A 17245-nucleotide genomic window follows, 5' to 3' on the forward strand; every position below is an offset into this window, starting at 1 on the left:
TCTACTGTCTGTTTAACAAGGAGAGGTTCCCCACTGGGGCAAGATACAGAATCTTTCTGTGCTGCAGAAACATTTTGCTGGACCTCTACATTTGTACAAAGAAATGTCTGTCCTTTTGAACCCTGTAAGATATCAGTTTCTTTTAATCCTTCTCTTCTCAACAGATGTGAAACACTTTTTCTCTCAGTGTATGCATCTTCCTCAGGGACATTTCCTGTGTTTTCTGAATGAGGAGTTTCCGCAAGGGGGAAGGTACTAGGCTCCAGATATGAAATGCTTCTTTGTTTTAGCAGTTCCTGCTTCTTGCAAATCTTCAGTTGGGAAGCTGCCAACTCTGGAATTAACATAGTCTGTCCTTCTGAACTTAGTGACATGTCAGTTTTCTCAGATACTTCTCTCCCCTTTGGAGCTGAAATGGATCCTTGGACAATGGCCTCATCTCCCTTCTTTGCTCTCTGTGCAGTAAGGAATTCATGTTTTGTATGCATTCTAATATTCGAGATGTCAGACATAGCGCAACTGGTTTCCCTCTTTTGTGAGAGGACATCAGGATATACTTCTCTTTTCAAGTCTACTGTGAATTTGACATGGTCCGTTTCTTTTTTCAGTTGCTGGCTAATCACAAATCGGTATCTACACTGTGGGAGAAGGTCTGCTGAAGCGACTTGGTTTTCTTTTTGCTCTCCAACATACCGTCTCAGTGTTTTACTATTTCTTGATATAGCACTCTTACGCATGGACTGTGAAAATGCCATCTGTCTTTGGCTGAGGGATTTCTCCAGCGTGGGCGGTGGAGGGCTGTGTACCAGCTTTGGTGGCTTGCCTTTTTCCCTCTTCCTTTCCACCAACTCTCTAATTTTAGATGGAATAAGTCCATAGTCACAAATAGTGTTCAGAACCAACTCGGCCTCAGCTTGAGCTTGTCGGATCCCCTTCTGTTTCTGGATGTAACGTCTCGTGTCCTCTTTGTTGCTTTGGCTTCCATATCCTATGGTGTTACACGTCAGAGAAACAGGTGGTTTCTTTGCCTTAGATTTTACCTGCTCGGTATATGTAGTGTTTTTCATGCTTGCTGTTTCTGCTTTAGCACTATGTTTTATGATTTTAGGGTATTTAAGTGCATAGGCATAAGCAGAATCCTGGCTGGTTCCTGGGATGCATGGTTCTTGCTGTTTCTTTTGCCCTCTTGGCGCCGTGTCTTCTCTTGGCTGTAATGAACCACTACACTCTCTTACGTTAAGATAACGCATCTCAATTAATGACTTATCTGCCTTCGGAATCAGTATCTTGGCCTTTCTTACGAAGTCATTTTGATTCCTTGCCTTTTCCTTAGAAATAGGACTCTCCCGTTTCCTCCCAGGCTTACCATCCCAGGAATCATCACATTGTATGGAGCCAGTCTCTGATTTCTGGGCTTTTGGCAATGGAGTCTTTGGATCTACCATGTATTGAATTCCCCCCTGATTATGAAGACTTGTCTTCAATGTCTGTACTTGGATAAAGTTCATCACGTTTCTAGAAAGCGGTTCCAAGATGGTTTCTCTAACATGCTTTTCTTGCCTCTTCTTTTGCATTGCACAAGACAAATTCCAAGTCCCTCTGGCTTCTGAACTATGCATTTTAGATTCTGATTTGCAAGGGTCAAGATTTTTCATGTGATGAGAACTGAAATGGAAGCATTGGCTACTCTGTGGAACCGATTCTGCTAATGTATCTGGGGTATTTTTCTCTTCCTTTTCACAGGGCACGTGTGTGTTCCCTGTGTTGCTGGATCTGCTTTGTGTATCCATCAAATCAGCCTCCCACGCTCCCCCATCACATGGTGGTTTCTCTAGCTGTGGAGAGGTGTGGCTGTGCATTTTTCCTCTTGGTGGATCCATCCTTGGTTTGGGTGTGCCATCCGTTTCAACATCTAGTTTGTTGTCAGTTGAAACAGGTGTGGGGGATGAAAACGCCTCAGTCATGCTTTTACTGTGCGGCACGTCTTTTATCATAGGTTTTAACTTGCCTTCCTGTCCATTTCTACAGCACAGGTTACCGTGCGTGGTGCTATGAAGGACCTGTGAACAAAGAGGTTTCTTTGCCTTCATGGTTCTACATTTGGCACCCTTGAGATCTTTTCTTTCTGGAAATTTGAACGCCTTTTCCTGCCTTTCAGATTCAGATGAAAAAGATGTCATGGACAGTGCTAGTAAATCCCGTTGCAGCTCCTTATGTTTCTTGGCAAAATGACCATCCTCGTTCCTGCTGGAGCTTTCGTCATCTGGATCTTCAAGCACTGAGATCTCTGAGCGTGGGTATTTTATTACTTTTTGAGTGTCTGTGTTTTCCTCCTTTTCTTCACGCTTCAGGGAACCTGCCCCGGGAGCATCCAGCTTCCTTGCCGGGGCCCCATCAGATGTAGGGCTATGCTCTGCCTCGGCAACAACAAGGCCATCAGACATGGCTTTCCCTCTTTTTGGACAGGAGATCTTTTCACTGAGTCTGGGTAGTACCTCTGTTTGTGGTGGGATAATCCTCAGCTTTTCCGTTGGAAATGGAATTCTCAGAAAAGAACGGGGAGACTGTAATATACTTTCTGAAACCAGTGTGTGTGGCTGCACTTGTCCCTCTGTCACAAGCATAGTCTGATCTTTTCTACTTCCTGTCCTAGGCAGTAATTTTAGCTGTGCTTTGATTCTAACTTCATCGCCCTCTTTTTCATTCTGCCGTCTGGATTCCGACGTGTCTCTCGAGGTGCTCCACTTACTAGAGGAACGTGTACATAGTTTCTTTCCTTCGTTTCGTTTCAGCTCTATAATACTGCTTTTTTTCCTTAATGGGCATTTCTCCGCTTTCAATTTTTTGTGTGTTCTGAGGGCAGGTGGCCCAGGCGTAGGTGGGAAAAGGGTGTTCACAAATGTGCCTGGCATACTCTGAGAGAGTCCTTTGGCTGTGTCACCCAAGATATAGCTCTGTTTCTTTCCATGGGGTGGGGCACCAGACCTAGTGGTACTCATTGTCTTGAAAATCACTGCCGTCTGTGCTTGTCCAGTTCTGGACTTAGGGGTCTGTGCGGCACTTCTCAGCCCTTTAATTTCAGATGAAGCTGGCATGGAGAAGCCAAAAGACTGCAGGGGTCTCGCTTGCAAATCCTCTCCTAACCTTATCTTTCCCTCCGGAACGGCGCTAGAAAGCTTCTTCCCAGGCCCTCTCCCAGATGGGACGTCACTCTGTGCTACAGCAATGAAAGAGCCACGGAGTGACTTCTCTGCCACTGGAGATAAAACGCTTGCACTCCCTGCATCTTGTAAGCCTTTCTGTGTTTTTGTCCTTTTCGGAAGCTTCTCCAATGGAGGGGAATTCAAAGTAGAGCCAGAAGCCGAAGGCGCTACGCCTCGTGTGAAAAGCGCATATTGCTGCAGCTCCTGAGCAATGGTAAGCGATTCTGGGGGTTTTCCCTTTGCTGAATACTTCCGTTCTAGATCTGATTTCACAAGGCGAGGCTCCTTCATTTTACGAGCGTGGACAGTGAACTGCTGAGAATTTCGTGGGCCTGCTTCTCCACTGTGGCCTCTGATTTCCTCCCCGAGGCTTGAGGCCCTGCCCTCCTCACCCGTGGAACCGTCACACCAGGTTCTCTCACCACCTGACGACTGTTCTTGCTGTGGCAGCTCACGACTGAAGGTTGTCTTCCAGGGCATCCCCGTCTCTACGTTTCCAGATGCGGGAGAGGAGATGGCGTTCGGGATGGTATCTGCCACAGGCTGGCCTCGTTTCATCATGGTTTTGAAGTGGTGTTCAATTTGTCTGCTGTGGCATGGCACACCACGCTTTGTGACATCAGACATCTGGGAAATTGGTGCCTTCTTTGCCTTCCAAGGTGTGCGTGTGTGACTCATTCTATTTCTCTTGTCTGTAAGTTTTAAGTCCTTTTTCTTTCTTTTTGACACAGGTAAAACAAGTGTGGGTATAACCCATGCTGGTGATTCATGGGTTAACCCTTCCTTTCTCTCTAGAGTAAGATCGTCCAGTACCCCAGAGTATTTTGCATGAATTAAAAAGTAAACAATCTGTGACTTCCGAGTTTTGGGAGGTAGGGTTTTTAGACAACTGTTTCCAGGGATGTTAAATATCTGAGAAGTGGGTGCCTTCCTTGCCTTCATGGCAACACCTCTGGGACTCATTTTACTTTTAAAGGCTCTACACGTAAATGTCTTTCTCTGCCTTTTAGATCCAGATAGATCGGGAGCGGAGACATCCAAAGACTCCAGGACAGTTGCTTGTAGATCTTTTGGAACCGCTGCCTTCCCCTCGTGACTCTGACGGGGATGGTACAGTTCCCCTGTGTGGCTCCCACGCCTTGGGACACTGGGTCTCACTGTATCCATTGAAACACGACCCATTCGTGATTCCTTTGACGTCAGAAGAGGAAAGTCTGAACTCGCCGTACGCGTGGTGCCAGTTTCGGACTGGTGGCTTCTCTTGGGCTCCCCTGCCTGCACTGGATCTGCAGGCTGCGTCTGTGGTGGGATGTCTTGTTCTATAACAAACAGAATCTTCCCACTTCCTTTGTTTTTGGATGTGTGAAGGGTGAGCTCCTCGGCCTGGCCCGAACAGAAGATAAAATGTTGGCTGTGCTGGGGGATTACGTTTAATAACATCTCCTGCTCCCTTTCTTCTTCGTCCTCATCTTCAAGATTGGTTTCTTCGGTGTCATCTGAAGTCACAGTCCCTTCCTCTGGTGATATCTCTTGCTTTACTTGTTTAGAACTGAGTCTTTTTTCTCCCAACATGTCCATTTCTCTTTCTCTCTTGCTATACCTGTGAGCATCAGGCATGAAATTCCGGAGGGAGTACATGCCGTCTTCCGTTTTTCCCCTTTGGTCTTCCCCTTTCATTTTGGTTGTCCAGTCACATCCCAGTTCTTTTCTATGGTTTGGGCCGGCACCGCCCTTGATATTGAGCATGTATGATATTGACGGTTTCTTTGCTTTCAAAATTCCACGTTTGGGATTCATGAAGATTTTCATGTTTGCATGGTGTTTGAAGTTTCTCTTGCTTTTGGATACAGATAAAGCAGCCGAGCAGAGATCTAAAGTCACCCTCTCTCTCTTTTCAATGTCACTAGCGCGTCCCTCCTGATGGTTTACACCAGAGGGGACACCACATTCTCTTGCAGAAAATACTTTTTCATCAAAGTTTGCTTCTCCTGACATTGGAGGTGAAAACCTAGCAGAGCTATCTAGCTTTCCAAACTGAAATTGAGCCAATGCAGGGCATGGAGCAGAACTCAGAAGAGTCTGTGTACAGTGTGTTGGTGGTTGTGCCTGCATGTCTGTACTTCCTGCCTCTTCCGGTTCCTCATCTGATTTGACAAAGGCATGATCCTTCTTCTGATACACACTGAATATGAAGCCTTGGCTGTTCTCTGGAGCTGGGAAATCTTCCTGTTCCCCTGGCTCCTCCTTCTCATCTTTCACATGGTTACATAAACTACTCCTATCAAGAGAATCTGGGCGACATACTTCCCTTCCATTTGGTGATTTCTCTTGCATTAGCTGCATATGACTAGGTCTTGTTATCCTCAGCATCTCTCTCTCCACATTTAACCTTGGTACTTTGAAGTGAATGATATCCAAAAATGCAGCTGCTGTACTCTCATTTTGCTGTAGGCTTTTCATCTTTGCTTTAAGGCTGCATTGCAGTTCCTTGTTCTGCAGGCCATTAAGCACATGCAAAATTGACGATGGCTTTTGTTCCCTCATGGTTCTATGCCTACAATTCATTGTTTTTTGCTTCCTTGCTAATTTTAATGTGATTTTCTTTCTTTTAGATTTAGAAACCAAGGGCTCAGCAGAATCAGAAGACTGCAGGAATGTCACTTGCAAATTCGGGGCCAATTCTGAATTTTTTCCCACAAGATAAGCTTCTGGTTCCCTTTCAAGATTTCCACCAGATGGCAAGCCACGCTCTGGGGTAGTGTTTAAAGGTTTCTCAAGTGATGTGTTCCCTGTCTCAGGAGGTAGAATCTCCAGACCCATGGGAGCTATTATACCATCTTCTAGTCTGCTGGTCTTCAGGAGTTCCTTAGTTTCTCTGGGACACATCTGGAGGCCAGCCTGCAAAGCCATTTGTGGAAAGCATGTTTGGCGCTGTCTATCTTGCTCATGAATGGGTGGCTCTTGTGTTAAATGGTCTGGTGTTGAGACGGGTTTGGTAAAGTGGGTCTCCTTCCCTTGACATGCATCGATCCAGAGGTACTGGGAAGGCTGTGCAGCTGTTCTTAGCAAAGGTTTCTGCTCCTCTCTGTCTCCATCTTGCAGGTTTTCTTCTCTGTCACAGAATTCACTACTCCTGTCAAAGAAGTCAACATACTGTGGTCTCCCCACATCTGTGAGCCCATGGAGCTGAACCTCATCGTAACAGCTGTCTGACTCTCCCTGTAACCTGTTCTGCAGGGGACAGTAAAGGGTATTGAGATATTCATACACCAGTCCATTAGCTTGGTTGATCTTTTTAAACTTGGCCTTGAAGCTGGACTCCAGCTTCTTTCTGTGACGTGAGATATTACACATACGTGAAAGGAATGGCTTCGGTTCCTTCATATGCACAGACTTGGGCTTTACTGTACATCCTAGGAATGAGAATCTTACTCTGTTTTTCTTCTTTTTAAAGTGAGATGAAGCAGGCATGTGGCAATTCAAAGTCTCTCGGAAAATTGCTGCTAATTCTGCCTTTGTTTCTGGAAAACAGTAACCCATTTCCCTTGTATCACTTCCATAATCTGGAACGTCACGTCCTCTCGTTTGGTTTAAAGGGTCTCTAGCCAGTGATTTTTCTGATGCCGAAGGAGGCATCTTAGAATCTGTAGTGCATCTTGTACCTGTTTGTGTTGTCAGGCTTGTCTTCACATTCACAATGTGAAATGGATCCACTATAGTATAGTCAATAGGCTCCACCATGACTTCTGCAACTGTGCTTGGTTGCTGCATTTCTTTCTTTGTTTTAAGCTCTTTCTCTGGATATGCATCCAATCTGAGGTTCCAGCTATCCTGAAGGAAGGCTTCAGGTGAAGCTTTTTTGTCCCCTTCCATTTCATGTTGCAGTTTAGCTTCTTTGGGTGCGTTTCCAGAGTCACTTCCCTCATTAATGGTGTCTGAACACTCTTCTCTTTTAACTTCTGCTTTCTCTTGTTTCAGCTTGCTAAGACCATGATCATCTGCATTTAATCTGCTCTGCGTTCTGACATGAGGCAAAACAGACAGGCGAGGCTCAATAACGTTCACGAGCCTCTCTGCCACAATTTGATCTTGCAGTCGTTGCTTCATCAGGATTTTAAAACTGCCTTTCAGTCTTCTTCTGCGAAGTATTGGTGGCTTCTTTACTTTCATAATTACACTTTCGGGACCAAGCAAACTGATTGTTCCTGATAATTTGTTTCTGATTCTCTTCCTTTTAAAACCTGATAAAGGAAGCATATGCCTATGGAAAGACTCCAAGGCGACTTCAGGTAAAACTCTCTTTAAGTCTTCCTTTTCTTCTGCAATCTGTTCATCTAGGGTCTTTCTGGGGCTTCTGCCAAATGGGACGCCACGTTCTGCTGTTTCAGTTAAAACTGGTAAGCTTGCTGACACTGGAAGAGGATGCGCAGGCTCTGCAGTCTCCCCATCGGTAGGTCTGTCTGCACTTGGCTGCAGCTTCTCCACCTGACATGGAGCCATTGTGGAGGATGGCCTGGTCCCCACAATTGTTTCTGTAGAAAGAGTTTGTGGTTGTACTTCTAGCTCTTGATTAAGACTTCTTCTGCTTTCTGAACTGCTCTGTCCTATTTCAAAGTTGACATACTTGGGCTTCTGCGTTGGTTGTAGGCTGGACCTGAAACCGTGTGCCAGCTGTGGAACTGCTTCTTGCAAAGCCTGTTCTTCCTCTTTGTCATATTCTTGTGGCTTTTCAAATATATATCCCTTTTCAACATATTCCACACTCTGTATCATCTTGTCATCTCGTAATTCATCTTGCTTTACCACTGAATGGCTGAGCCCTATTTCTGATGAATCTGCCTTGGTTTTGAATCTGCTGTGCACTTCCACATGAGGTGGTTCAGAAAAGGCAGTGTGGGTGGCGTCGTGGAATGCATTAGGTATTCTTTTATCTTGCATATTTTTTATATTGCTTCTGGTGTCGCGTTCCAGTTCCTCACCTTCGCGTCGGTCAACACATCCTGTGACACTAAGCATTAAGGGTTTCTTTTCCTTCTCACTTACATATTCTGTACTCTCTTGAATTGTTATACCTGCTGATTGTTCACTGCTTTTATGCTTTTTGGTTCCTGGTGAAACGAGCAAGCTGACATCTGAAGACTCCAGAACAAGTTCCAGAAAATCTTTTTGTTCTTGTGTATTTCCCTTTCGAAAGCACCTCTGCCTTTCTGAGGTACTGGTTGCTAAACCCTCTCCATTTGAAAGTGGAAGATATGAATTCTCTGTACTTTGTAGGTCCTCCCATGTTTCCATTTTTTTACCCAAGTCCATGTGGGGAGAGGAAACCACTTTCCACAAAGGTTCTGGTATAGATGCCTCTAAGGGGGTCTCATGCTTTGTAACATGCAGGTCAGCTGTTTTTCCACTATTTGGGACACAGGACGCTGCAGGATCCATTTTCTGTGCTTGTATAACTGGGTCTTTACAAGACTCTTTATCCTTCCAGGTTGTTTTTATTAGTGGAGAACAAGGTGCTTTTCGCTGATAGGTGCTGGCCATGAAAGACGGTTCTGGCTGAGGTGGGATTTTTGGTGAAATGTTTTTTAGCCCTGTAGTCTCTCTGCCATGTGGCTCTGTATTTTTAGTACTCTCCGAGGTTCCTCCTTTCTCGGTAGACCCTGCATGGCTGGCTTGCTCTGCATGTGGTGACTTATGTTGCTTCAGCAGAAAATGGCCACATCCTATTAAATCCGGCATGGATCTCACCAGTCTTTTCCGGGAATACTTCCTGCTATAAGGAGGAACAAACTTGAAAACATAAATAAGACGCAACACGATACCTGGTATACTTTTTCTTTGATGCAACGCTTTCTTCTTAACGTACCTGTGTCTTAACTTGCTACGTTCTGAAGTGTGACACGAAATACCTGTGATTTGAAATACCCGTGAAGTTGGTGTTTCCTTTGACTTCTGAGGTGGAGCTCTGAGCCTAAATTTGCTTTTACAGTGTAAGCTTTTTCTTCTCTTTTTCTGCCTGTTCAAGGTAGGTGCAAGAGGCACTGAGCCGTAAGCGTGATAGCGCTTTAATTTCGAGGAAGCAATTTGTTTCCGGCCCTTTGTCCTTATACTCTTTAGCTGTGGCGGGCCTTTAACAACCGACTTTGGGTTCAGAGTTAAAACTAGAAACCTGGCATTCTTAAAAATAGTATTTTCCAACTGGATTAAATATTTAATCTCGTTTGAATCTTCAAACCAAACAGAATATTGGGCCTCATCGAAGTGTTTTTTATCAGAGTCTAGGCCCTCGATGGAATCTTTGGTCTCAACAGAATGTGAGACTTCAACCGGCAGTTGGTTCCTGTCCATTTCTTTTGTCTGGAAGGAAGCGTGTGTGCTGCTGGAGAGTGGTTGCTTCATCAGCTCTTGAGGCAGAGCAAAGTACCTGGCCTTGACATCAGCATGGCTGCTGATTGATTCCTGGTTGTTAACAGACTCTTGGGCTTGACTAGTAAATTGTGCTTCAGAAAAACTTTGATACTGAGTATCGCTTTGTCCTGGAAAAGAATCTTGTGCTTGGGCAAAAATGTCCATTCTAACAGAATGCTGATTCTGAATCAAGGACTCTTGAGAACTTGAGTACAGATGGGTAGCTTTACTCTCTAACGAAGCTTTGGATTTTAAAGGAATTTGATTTCTCACATTTTCTTCCAGGAGTCTGACTTGGTCTCTAGAAAGAAATAAATGGGCAGGAGGGAATGGTGCCACATCCAGATCTTCACTTTCTATAATGATTCTAGAAGTTCTTGAAAAGTTAAAGTCAGAAGAAAACATTACATTTTTATTTTTGTTGGTTTTCATTATGGAAAATAATTCCTTTGAGGAAAACTGTATTGTCTCGTGTTCACTTTCGGGATAACCTCTACTCCTGAGAAAAACTTCCTGTACTTCTGAATGAAAAAGGGACAAAGACGAGCTAGTCCCATTTGACGATGTCACATGACTTTCACTAAAGCGACTGACTTGATATCTGCCTTCCCCGGGACCTGCCCGCCCCGTTTCATCTGCCGGTAAACCTCCGTCTTCAAAGTTACCTTCATTTCCTTCCGATGTAAGTGATGAAGGAATTGTCCTTTCTGAAAAGTCATCAATTCTGAAATGTATGAAAACAGTGTGAAAATGAACTGTCACTGAAGGTCTGTGTCACACGAGCACTCTCTTCTAAAGGCAACCTGTGCTCAGTATAGAGGTTAGTCAGAAAGTCATGAGCCACGTTACAAAACAAGTCATTGCCTCGTTCCATTCACGTAGTACATCAATCCACTGACAAAGTGAAGTAAATTATTTTCATATCTAGGAGAAGGAGGGGTTTTTCCTCTAATACCTGTCCAAAAGTCTACTTTCAGCTGTCTTGTTTGACAGTCAAAGTTGCAGGTTGAGATTATAGCCTTTCACAAGGAATGCCGGTTGGTTTCGGAGAGAAGCCTGCGTTTTCGGGTAGTGCCTCGAAGCAAAACTTCGGGTGGAAAGAATGACCACGGAAGTGGACCCTCTGATACCCATTCTGCCTCCAGTGATAAGGCGCAGCCTGACAAAGCTCAGACCAACAGCAGCAGCATCACTTGGAAGATGATCAGAAATGCCAACTCCCAGGCCCCACCCTTGACCTACTGAATCAGATGCCCTGGGGAGTGGGGCCCAGAAATCTGAGTCTTAACAAACCCCCCAGGTGATGCTGATACACCTTAAGTTACCTCAAGGTAAAGCCAACACCAAGAAAGGCAGAGGGAGAGATACAGAACCTTGGTGAGGTACCTGGGCCACTGTATCAAGAAATTTTGAAGCAAATTCTACTTCAGGGTCTCTTACTATATATCATAAAGTCTCTTTTCGGTATGCCAATTTGAATTACAATTTTCTGTTACATAAGAATTAAAATATCCTAACTGATACAGGTAGGATGCATAAGCATTCTGGGGTATCCAGGTGACCCTGACAGGTTATCACAGTATCCAGACATAATTAGGATAACATTCCACCAGGACAGGAGTCTTATTCACTTAGGAAAAATATAGAGGAAAGCTGAAAAGAAAAACCAGTATTTTTTCAATTTAATATTATGATTTTAAACACAATAAAACAGTGCTAGATAATTTTCCTATGTGGAACCAATCCTGCATTCTTGGGAAAAAAATCCCACTTGGCTAGAGTGCATAATCCTTTTAATGTGCTGGTGAATTTGGTTTTCTGGTATTTTGCCAAGGGTTCTACATCTGTATTCATCAGGATATTTTTCTGATCCTTAACTTGTATGCCTTGTATAGCTCTTTGTCTTTCCTGCTCTCCGTACTCTCCACTTGGAGAGCTTCTGGATCACATATCTCCTGGTTTTCCTTCTAACTCACTGGGGGCCCTTATCAGTCTTTGCTGGATCCTCCTCTTCTTCCTGACCTCTTTGAAGTGCCCCAGGGCTCAGTCCTTGCTCCTCTTCTCATAGTCCCTTTGTAATCTCACCAGCTCTGTGGCTTTTAACACTTCCTCTATGCCAAAAACCCCCAAACTCATTGTCTCGACCAGGCATCGTTCCCAAATTATACATTTATATATAAAAGAAAGAACATATTCTCCTGTGTGAAATTCTGCAACGATCCCCTCTAGGAACTCAGAGTGAACGCTGCTATCCTTACCAGGGCCTGCAAAGCCCACCCATGATCTGCCACCTGTTCTCGAACCTCACTAATATTCTTCTACCTTATCTGTTAACCCCCATCCCTTCAAGGCTTCAGTCAAATCCCACCGTATATATTGCACCCACCTCTCCTCCTCTACTTCTAGCATCATGAGTCCTCTTAGTCTGTTCTATTTTTTTTTTGTCTTACCATAAAACCTATCACCTTCTGACATATGTTTTATCATATTATTGTTTATCATCAGATTCCCCCGCGACTAAAATGTCAGGTAGGAAGCAGTGTCTGTTCTGTTCACTGATGTCTCTCAAGGGCTTGCAGCACACTGTAGGCCCCCCTCAACAGCATCTGTTGAATGGTCATCATAACTCTGGTCTCTTCTGCTAACTCTTGTCCACAACAAGCTGACCCAGACATAAAACCCAATCCTTTCTTCAAGTTCAGTGAAAGGGGGAAAATACGCATATACAAAACACCCATAAATGTAGCTGATTTTAATGAAAAGTTGGAGGCAGATATAGAAGGAAGTTAACTACAGCAATACAAACAATTCCCACTTAACTTTTAGGTATGTCTCTCCATTTTTAAAATGTTCTTTGGCCTCTCTCCTCCAGAGAATTTCAACTGGGCCTTTGAAAATTTAAAAAGAACTCCCCAAACTCCTTGGAAAAGACTGACAGCTCTATAGCCATGGCAACAAGTACTAGAATTGGCTGAAAATCAGTTAAATCAATCAATGGCATACAGCCATAATATAATCCTATAGTCACAGTAACAAACACCAAATCTGCTTTTATTTATTTATTTATTTTGTCTTTTTTTTTTTTGCTATTTCTTTGGGCCGCTTCCGTGGCATATGGAGGTTCCCAGGCTAGGGGTCGAATCGGAGCTGTAGCCACCGGCCTACGCCAGAGCCACAGCAACTCGGGATCCGAGCCGCGTCTGCAACCTACACCACAGCTCACGGCAACGCCAGATCTTTAACCCACTGAGCAAGGGCAGGGACTGAACCCGCAACCTCATGGTTCCTAGTCGGATTCGTTAACCACTGCGCCACGATGGGAACTCCCCAAATCTGCTTTTAAACAACTTTATCTATCAATGATAACTTGCTTTGGGAAATATGCTTCTGAAACCGTCAGTGACAGCTTTAATCTTTGAAAAGATTAATCAGGTAATCGGTGGCAGACTTTCCCAGGGACACACTTCCAAGGCTGAGGTCAATCCTGAATCAAACCATTTGCCCCAAACCAATGGATGCAAGGTCAGCAGTTAGCTTTGCTCACTGAGACTCTGCCTGGCCAGCACTGCCCTCCCTGATTTCAGATACTGAGTGGTGGTCTTTTATGCCATTCAGTCCTGAGCCTCAACCATCTCCCCTGCTCCTCCGTCCTTCAGTGGTTACCATCTACCAAGCTTCTTAACAGGGTATAGAAAGTCCCCCAGGACCTGCTCCAGCCTGTTTCTTTACATTCATCTCCCTGACCCATCCCTGGCATTGCAGCAACTCTGAAACAATCATCATTTACCGCACAGTTATCATTTACCTGCTGTTATGTCCTTGCCTCCCATACATGTACAATACCTTTCTCATCCTCCTAACTCAGTGTCTTTTTCTGACTAATTGTCACTTATCCTTTAAAACTCAGCTTCAGTGTAACCTTCATGAAGCCATCCCAAGACCCCTTTGCTGGCTTAGGCGTCTCCTAAATGTTCTCATAATATTTCCATCACTGTGTTAACATGTTGCAAGCAATCATCCTTCATGTACGTCTCCTCCACAAAATATAAGGTTTTTGAGAACGACTATCTTATTCGGATCCCAGAATCAAACACAATGTTCCCTGTATCCCTCTAGACAGAGATATCGAATGATTGCTATGAATGGATTTTGATGAAAACAAAGTACTGCTGGCAAAAAGACCAGTGATGTCAGTATGTGCTCCTAGCACCTTTATGTCCTTAGGATGCGGATGAGTTCTGATTACATAAACTCCTTTCATGTCATTCTTGCAGCTCAGGGTTTGATCAGTTCACAGTAGGTGCTGAATGAATATTTTTCAACTGAATTATCAGAACTGGCGGTTATTACTTCTTCATATTGGAAAGAGGCTAGGGTAGGGAAGCAAGCCACTTAATCTCTCTGAGCTTTATCTTTTTCATTGGTAAAAACAGTAATGATACTACCTCCCTGGAAGGATAATTTTAATATATTAAAAGCCATTAATGCAGTTTGGAAAAGAGCAACCACTGAAAAATCAAAATTAGATTGAATTATGATGTTGAACAGCTGTCATCCCTATACAAATGGGACAGCCCTTTTCTGTAATTCAGATGTAATTCTGAATAGAACAAAACCAACCTGTTTCATATAATTTCAAAGTATATCACTTACCTTTCTTCTGAAGATGAATGAATTGACCACTTATCTAGAGATAAATGGGAATTAAAAAAAAAAAGTCAGAGCACCAATGGGAGAAGCTCAGGCTGAACAAGTTTTATATTAAAATATGAAATTATAAGGATATTTACCAAGCCTTGGGCTTTTCAGGCAACTGTCTTCTTTCTATTTCAAGAGAGATAATTCAATGTGAGAGGATTAATCCAAATATGAATAGTTATAAAGTTTCACAATTTTAGAAGTCATTCATCGGTGTTATTTCAAAAATAAGGGAAAAGAAAATCAACCATTTGTTCTTACCTCATGGGCATCCGGATTATCCTTTTCTGGAAGTGCAGCCTTCTTCCGAAAGCAGGTACAAATCTTTATAAGTATAATCTCAAAAATAATTCCCAGGAAAATGATAAAGAAGATTGCTATCCAATTATTTTGAGAAGCCCAGGACTCTAGGAGGTCCCATAATGTCAAAATTGTTTCACCTTCCAATCCACCCTGCACCACTTTTTTAAAGAAATAAAACTGCTTTGACATTTTTATGTAATATGTAAAATAGACTGATGCCTTCATTCCAAAGTCCTCAATCCTGGATGCCCCAAAACACAAAAAGGTGGTTTTCCCATCCCATAACCACATGCAACCATGCCAGAAAAATAATGTCCAGTGCTGCGCAGTGTCTTGTCAAGTGCAGCAGATTGCTTTAGGCTTAGATAAAGTGAGGTACGTGTCATAGTGGGTATTGAACTGAGCTCATATCAACTTACTTTAGCAATAATGAAAGCTCACCAGTGAGACATTTATGATGCTATCAGTAGTTTTTTGATTAAAATTTAAAAATAATCCTCCATTAATTTCTCACCAAAAAACCACAATTCTATAAACATTTCCTTAGCACAACTGGATGATCACTACCCTGTAACTTTAAAAATGTAGAACAAATTTGAATTGGACATAACCATTTTCTTTTATCACCAGGAATGGTGTATTTTAGGCTTTAAGGAAAATATGAATGTAAGGTGGCCAGATTTAGCAACAAAAACAAAACAAAAAACCTTCCAAATATAGATGCCCCGGTTTAATTTGAATTTCAGATGACTACCAAATAAAGGACATATGACAACTTGTCTTGGGGGGGGGCTGCCTATATTTATTTTGAAAATAGAACATGTCATTTTACATTTCTTTTTGTTAGAGGGGCCTGTCAGCAATGTTCCCGCTCAATAATCTACTGTTATGTTGAAAAACAAAGTTAGATTTTGTAATGGTTTCCTGGTGAATTTCTTCTTCACCTGTTTCTGGTGATTCCGAGGAGCAGAGGAGCAGCTACCTGTGATGCTTGCTAATGTCAGAATTCAGGTTGGGCAGAGCCAGATCTAAGTACCACCCATTTTTCCTCAAACTCTAGAGAGTAAAGTCATAAGTACAAGAAAGTCTGGACTATTAATGAAAATATTGACTACCTTGGATTTGGAGTACTTTCCCTTTGAAGATGTAATTAATAGCTCCTTTTTCTTCATGTATTCAAGGTGGGTTGAGGAAAGAAGTATAATTCTTTACACCAAATTAACTGTTCAGGCCTCTTCTATCCCATAACCTTGAGTGCAAGGAAGATTTATTGAGCTCTTTCCTCAAGTATTAGAGAGATTGAGATCAATAATACATCCTAGGAGTTTAGTTTTCCAGTCCACTGGACCATAGCCTACAGGTATTTATAATCTTAATTCAGGTTTAACTGTGATCATGCAGTTTGTCTTTGCAAAGTATAGCTCTCCAGAACACATGGTTGGCATTCCTTAGTTCTAGAAGAAACTTGAGCAATTCCTCTGGATTTTTCTAGGCTGAAGTACACCCTTCTGACTCCCCATCCACATACACAATCAAGGTGATTTTATTGTACTGGGTTTTTCTAGAATATTTAACACAGTTGGCAAAATGCTCAATATCTCTTTCCTGATTTGGGGGGTGGGGGCATTCTCTAATTCATATGATGTTAACTATCTTTGAGGGGATTCAACTTCTTAACACTAAGGGAACTCTCTATAGTTGCTTAGATCTTTTAGGGCTTGATGTACTGAATCCCTAATTAGTATACTGCAAATAGAAGTGAAAAGGAACTTCTGTGTACCACTCCTGTTGATGCTCAAGTCTGCATAGAGGTAAAGAGTATCCATCTCCAGCGCTTTGTCATGCTTGTCACTTAAGCACTTACTACTAAAAGAACAATTACCTATTTTTCAGCATACACACTTCTGTCCTTTGCAGAAGAAACCTCTTATGTTAATCTCAAGTGAACAGCATAAAAAGTAACTGCTGGATTTTTTTAAGTCACAAAAACAATAAAAAAGAGAAATCCCATTTACTAACAAATAAAGACACTGAAAGAAAACACTCAAATTCTATTAAAGTTTAAAAAAAAAATGTTAAATCTACCAATGTCACATTCTTTGAACTCTTTGGGCATTGTGAACTAGATTTTTTTTCTTTATATGTAAAGAAAGTGCCAATAATAGGTGTATAAAATAGCAATATAAAACCAGGGATGGTTTATGATGGCTAGAAATGTTCCTTCTTTAAATATTTTAGTTCAATACAAGTATTTATTGAAAAATGAACATATAAGGCACTAAGCAAGTAATACAAAGTGCTTTATGGAGACGATGAGTAAAAACCATTCCCTGACCTAAAGCAGTATGTTAAGAAGTGATATGGGGCAAAAATATCAATAATCTCTGAGAAGGCAGAGTGTGATTAGCAACAGAGAAGGAAGGTATTATGTGGCTTTGAAGGAGAGACTCGAGGTAATTCCAGAAAAGTTGTGAAGTGGGAAAGAGAATTTAAAGGTCTTATAGAATGATTAGGATTTGGTAGCTAAGTCTAACAAAGAAGAAAGTTTCAGGAAGAGAAGACAAAGACTTTTTCTAAAATTCTGGTTAGTCCAGGTAGGCTGGAGTGTACGGGTTGGGTGGAAATAAGGTTAAAAT

General features: G+C 42.5%; 1 protein-coding gene across 1 annotated transcript; it reads right to left on the minus strand.

The window, feature by feature from the left end:
- Position 1: 1 nt before the first annotated feature.
- Positions 2–7976, minus strand: LOC125113265 (leucine-rich repeat transmembrane protein CCDC168-like). The gene is made up of 5 exons (XM_047755828.1): positions 7828–7976; positions 4172–6534; positions 3500–3691; positions 694–988; positions 2–8 (listed from the first exon to the last, which is right to left on the minus strand). Exons 1-5 carry the CDS (start codon positions 7974–7976, stop codon positions 2–4), a joined length of 3006 nt encoding a protein of 1001 aa, XP_047611784.1.
- Positions 7977–17245: the final 9269 nt, after the last annotated feature.

The sequence above is a fragment of the Phacochoerus africanus genome, chromosome 13 (assembly GCF_016906955.1).
Source record: "Phacochoerus africanus isolate WHEZ1 chromosome 13, ROS_Pafr_v1, whole genome shotgun sequence".
NCBI lineage: Eukaryota > Metazoa > Chordata > Mammalia > Artiodactyla > Suidae > Phacochoerus > Phacochoerus africanus.

Coding starts and splice junctions, on each gene's coding strand:
- LOC125113265 (XM_047755828.1), bottom strand. CDS start 7,976: ATGATACAGAGTGTGGAATATGTTGAAAAGGGATATATATTTGAAAAG. Junction 6,535..7,827: donor CAACCAACGCAGAAGCCCAA/GTATGTCAACTT, acceptor CTCACGTCACAG/AAAGAAGCTGGAGTCCAGCT. Junction 989..3,499: donor GCAGTTCACTGTCCACGCTC/GTAAAATGAAGG, acceptor GTAACACCATAG/GATATGGAAGCCAAAGCAAC.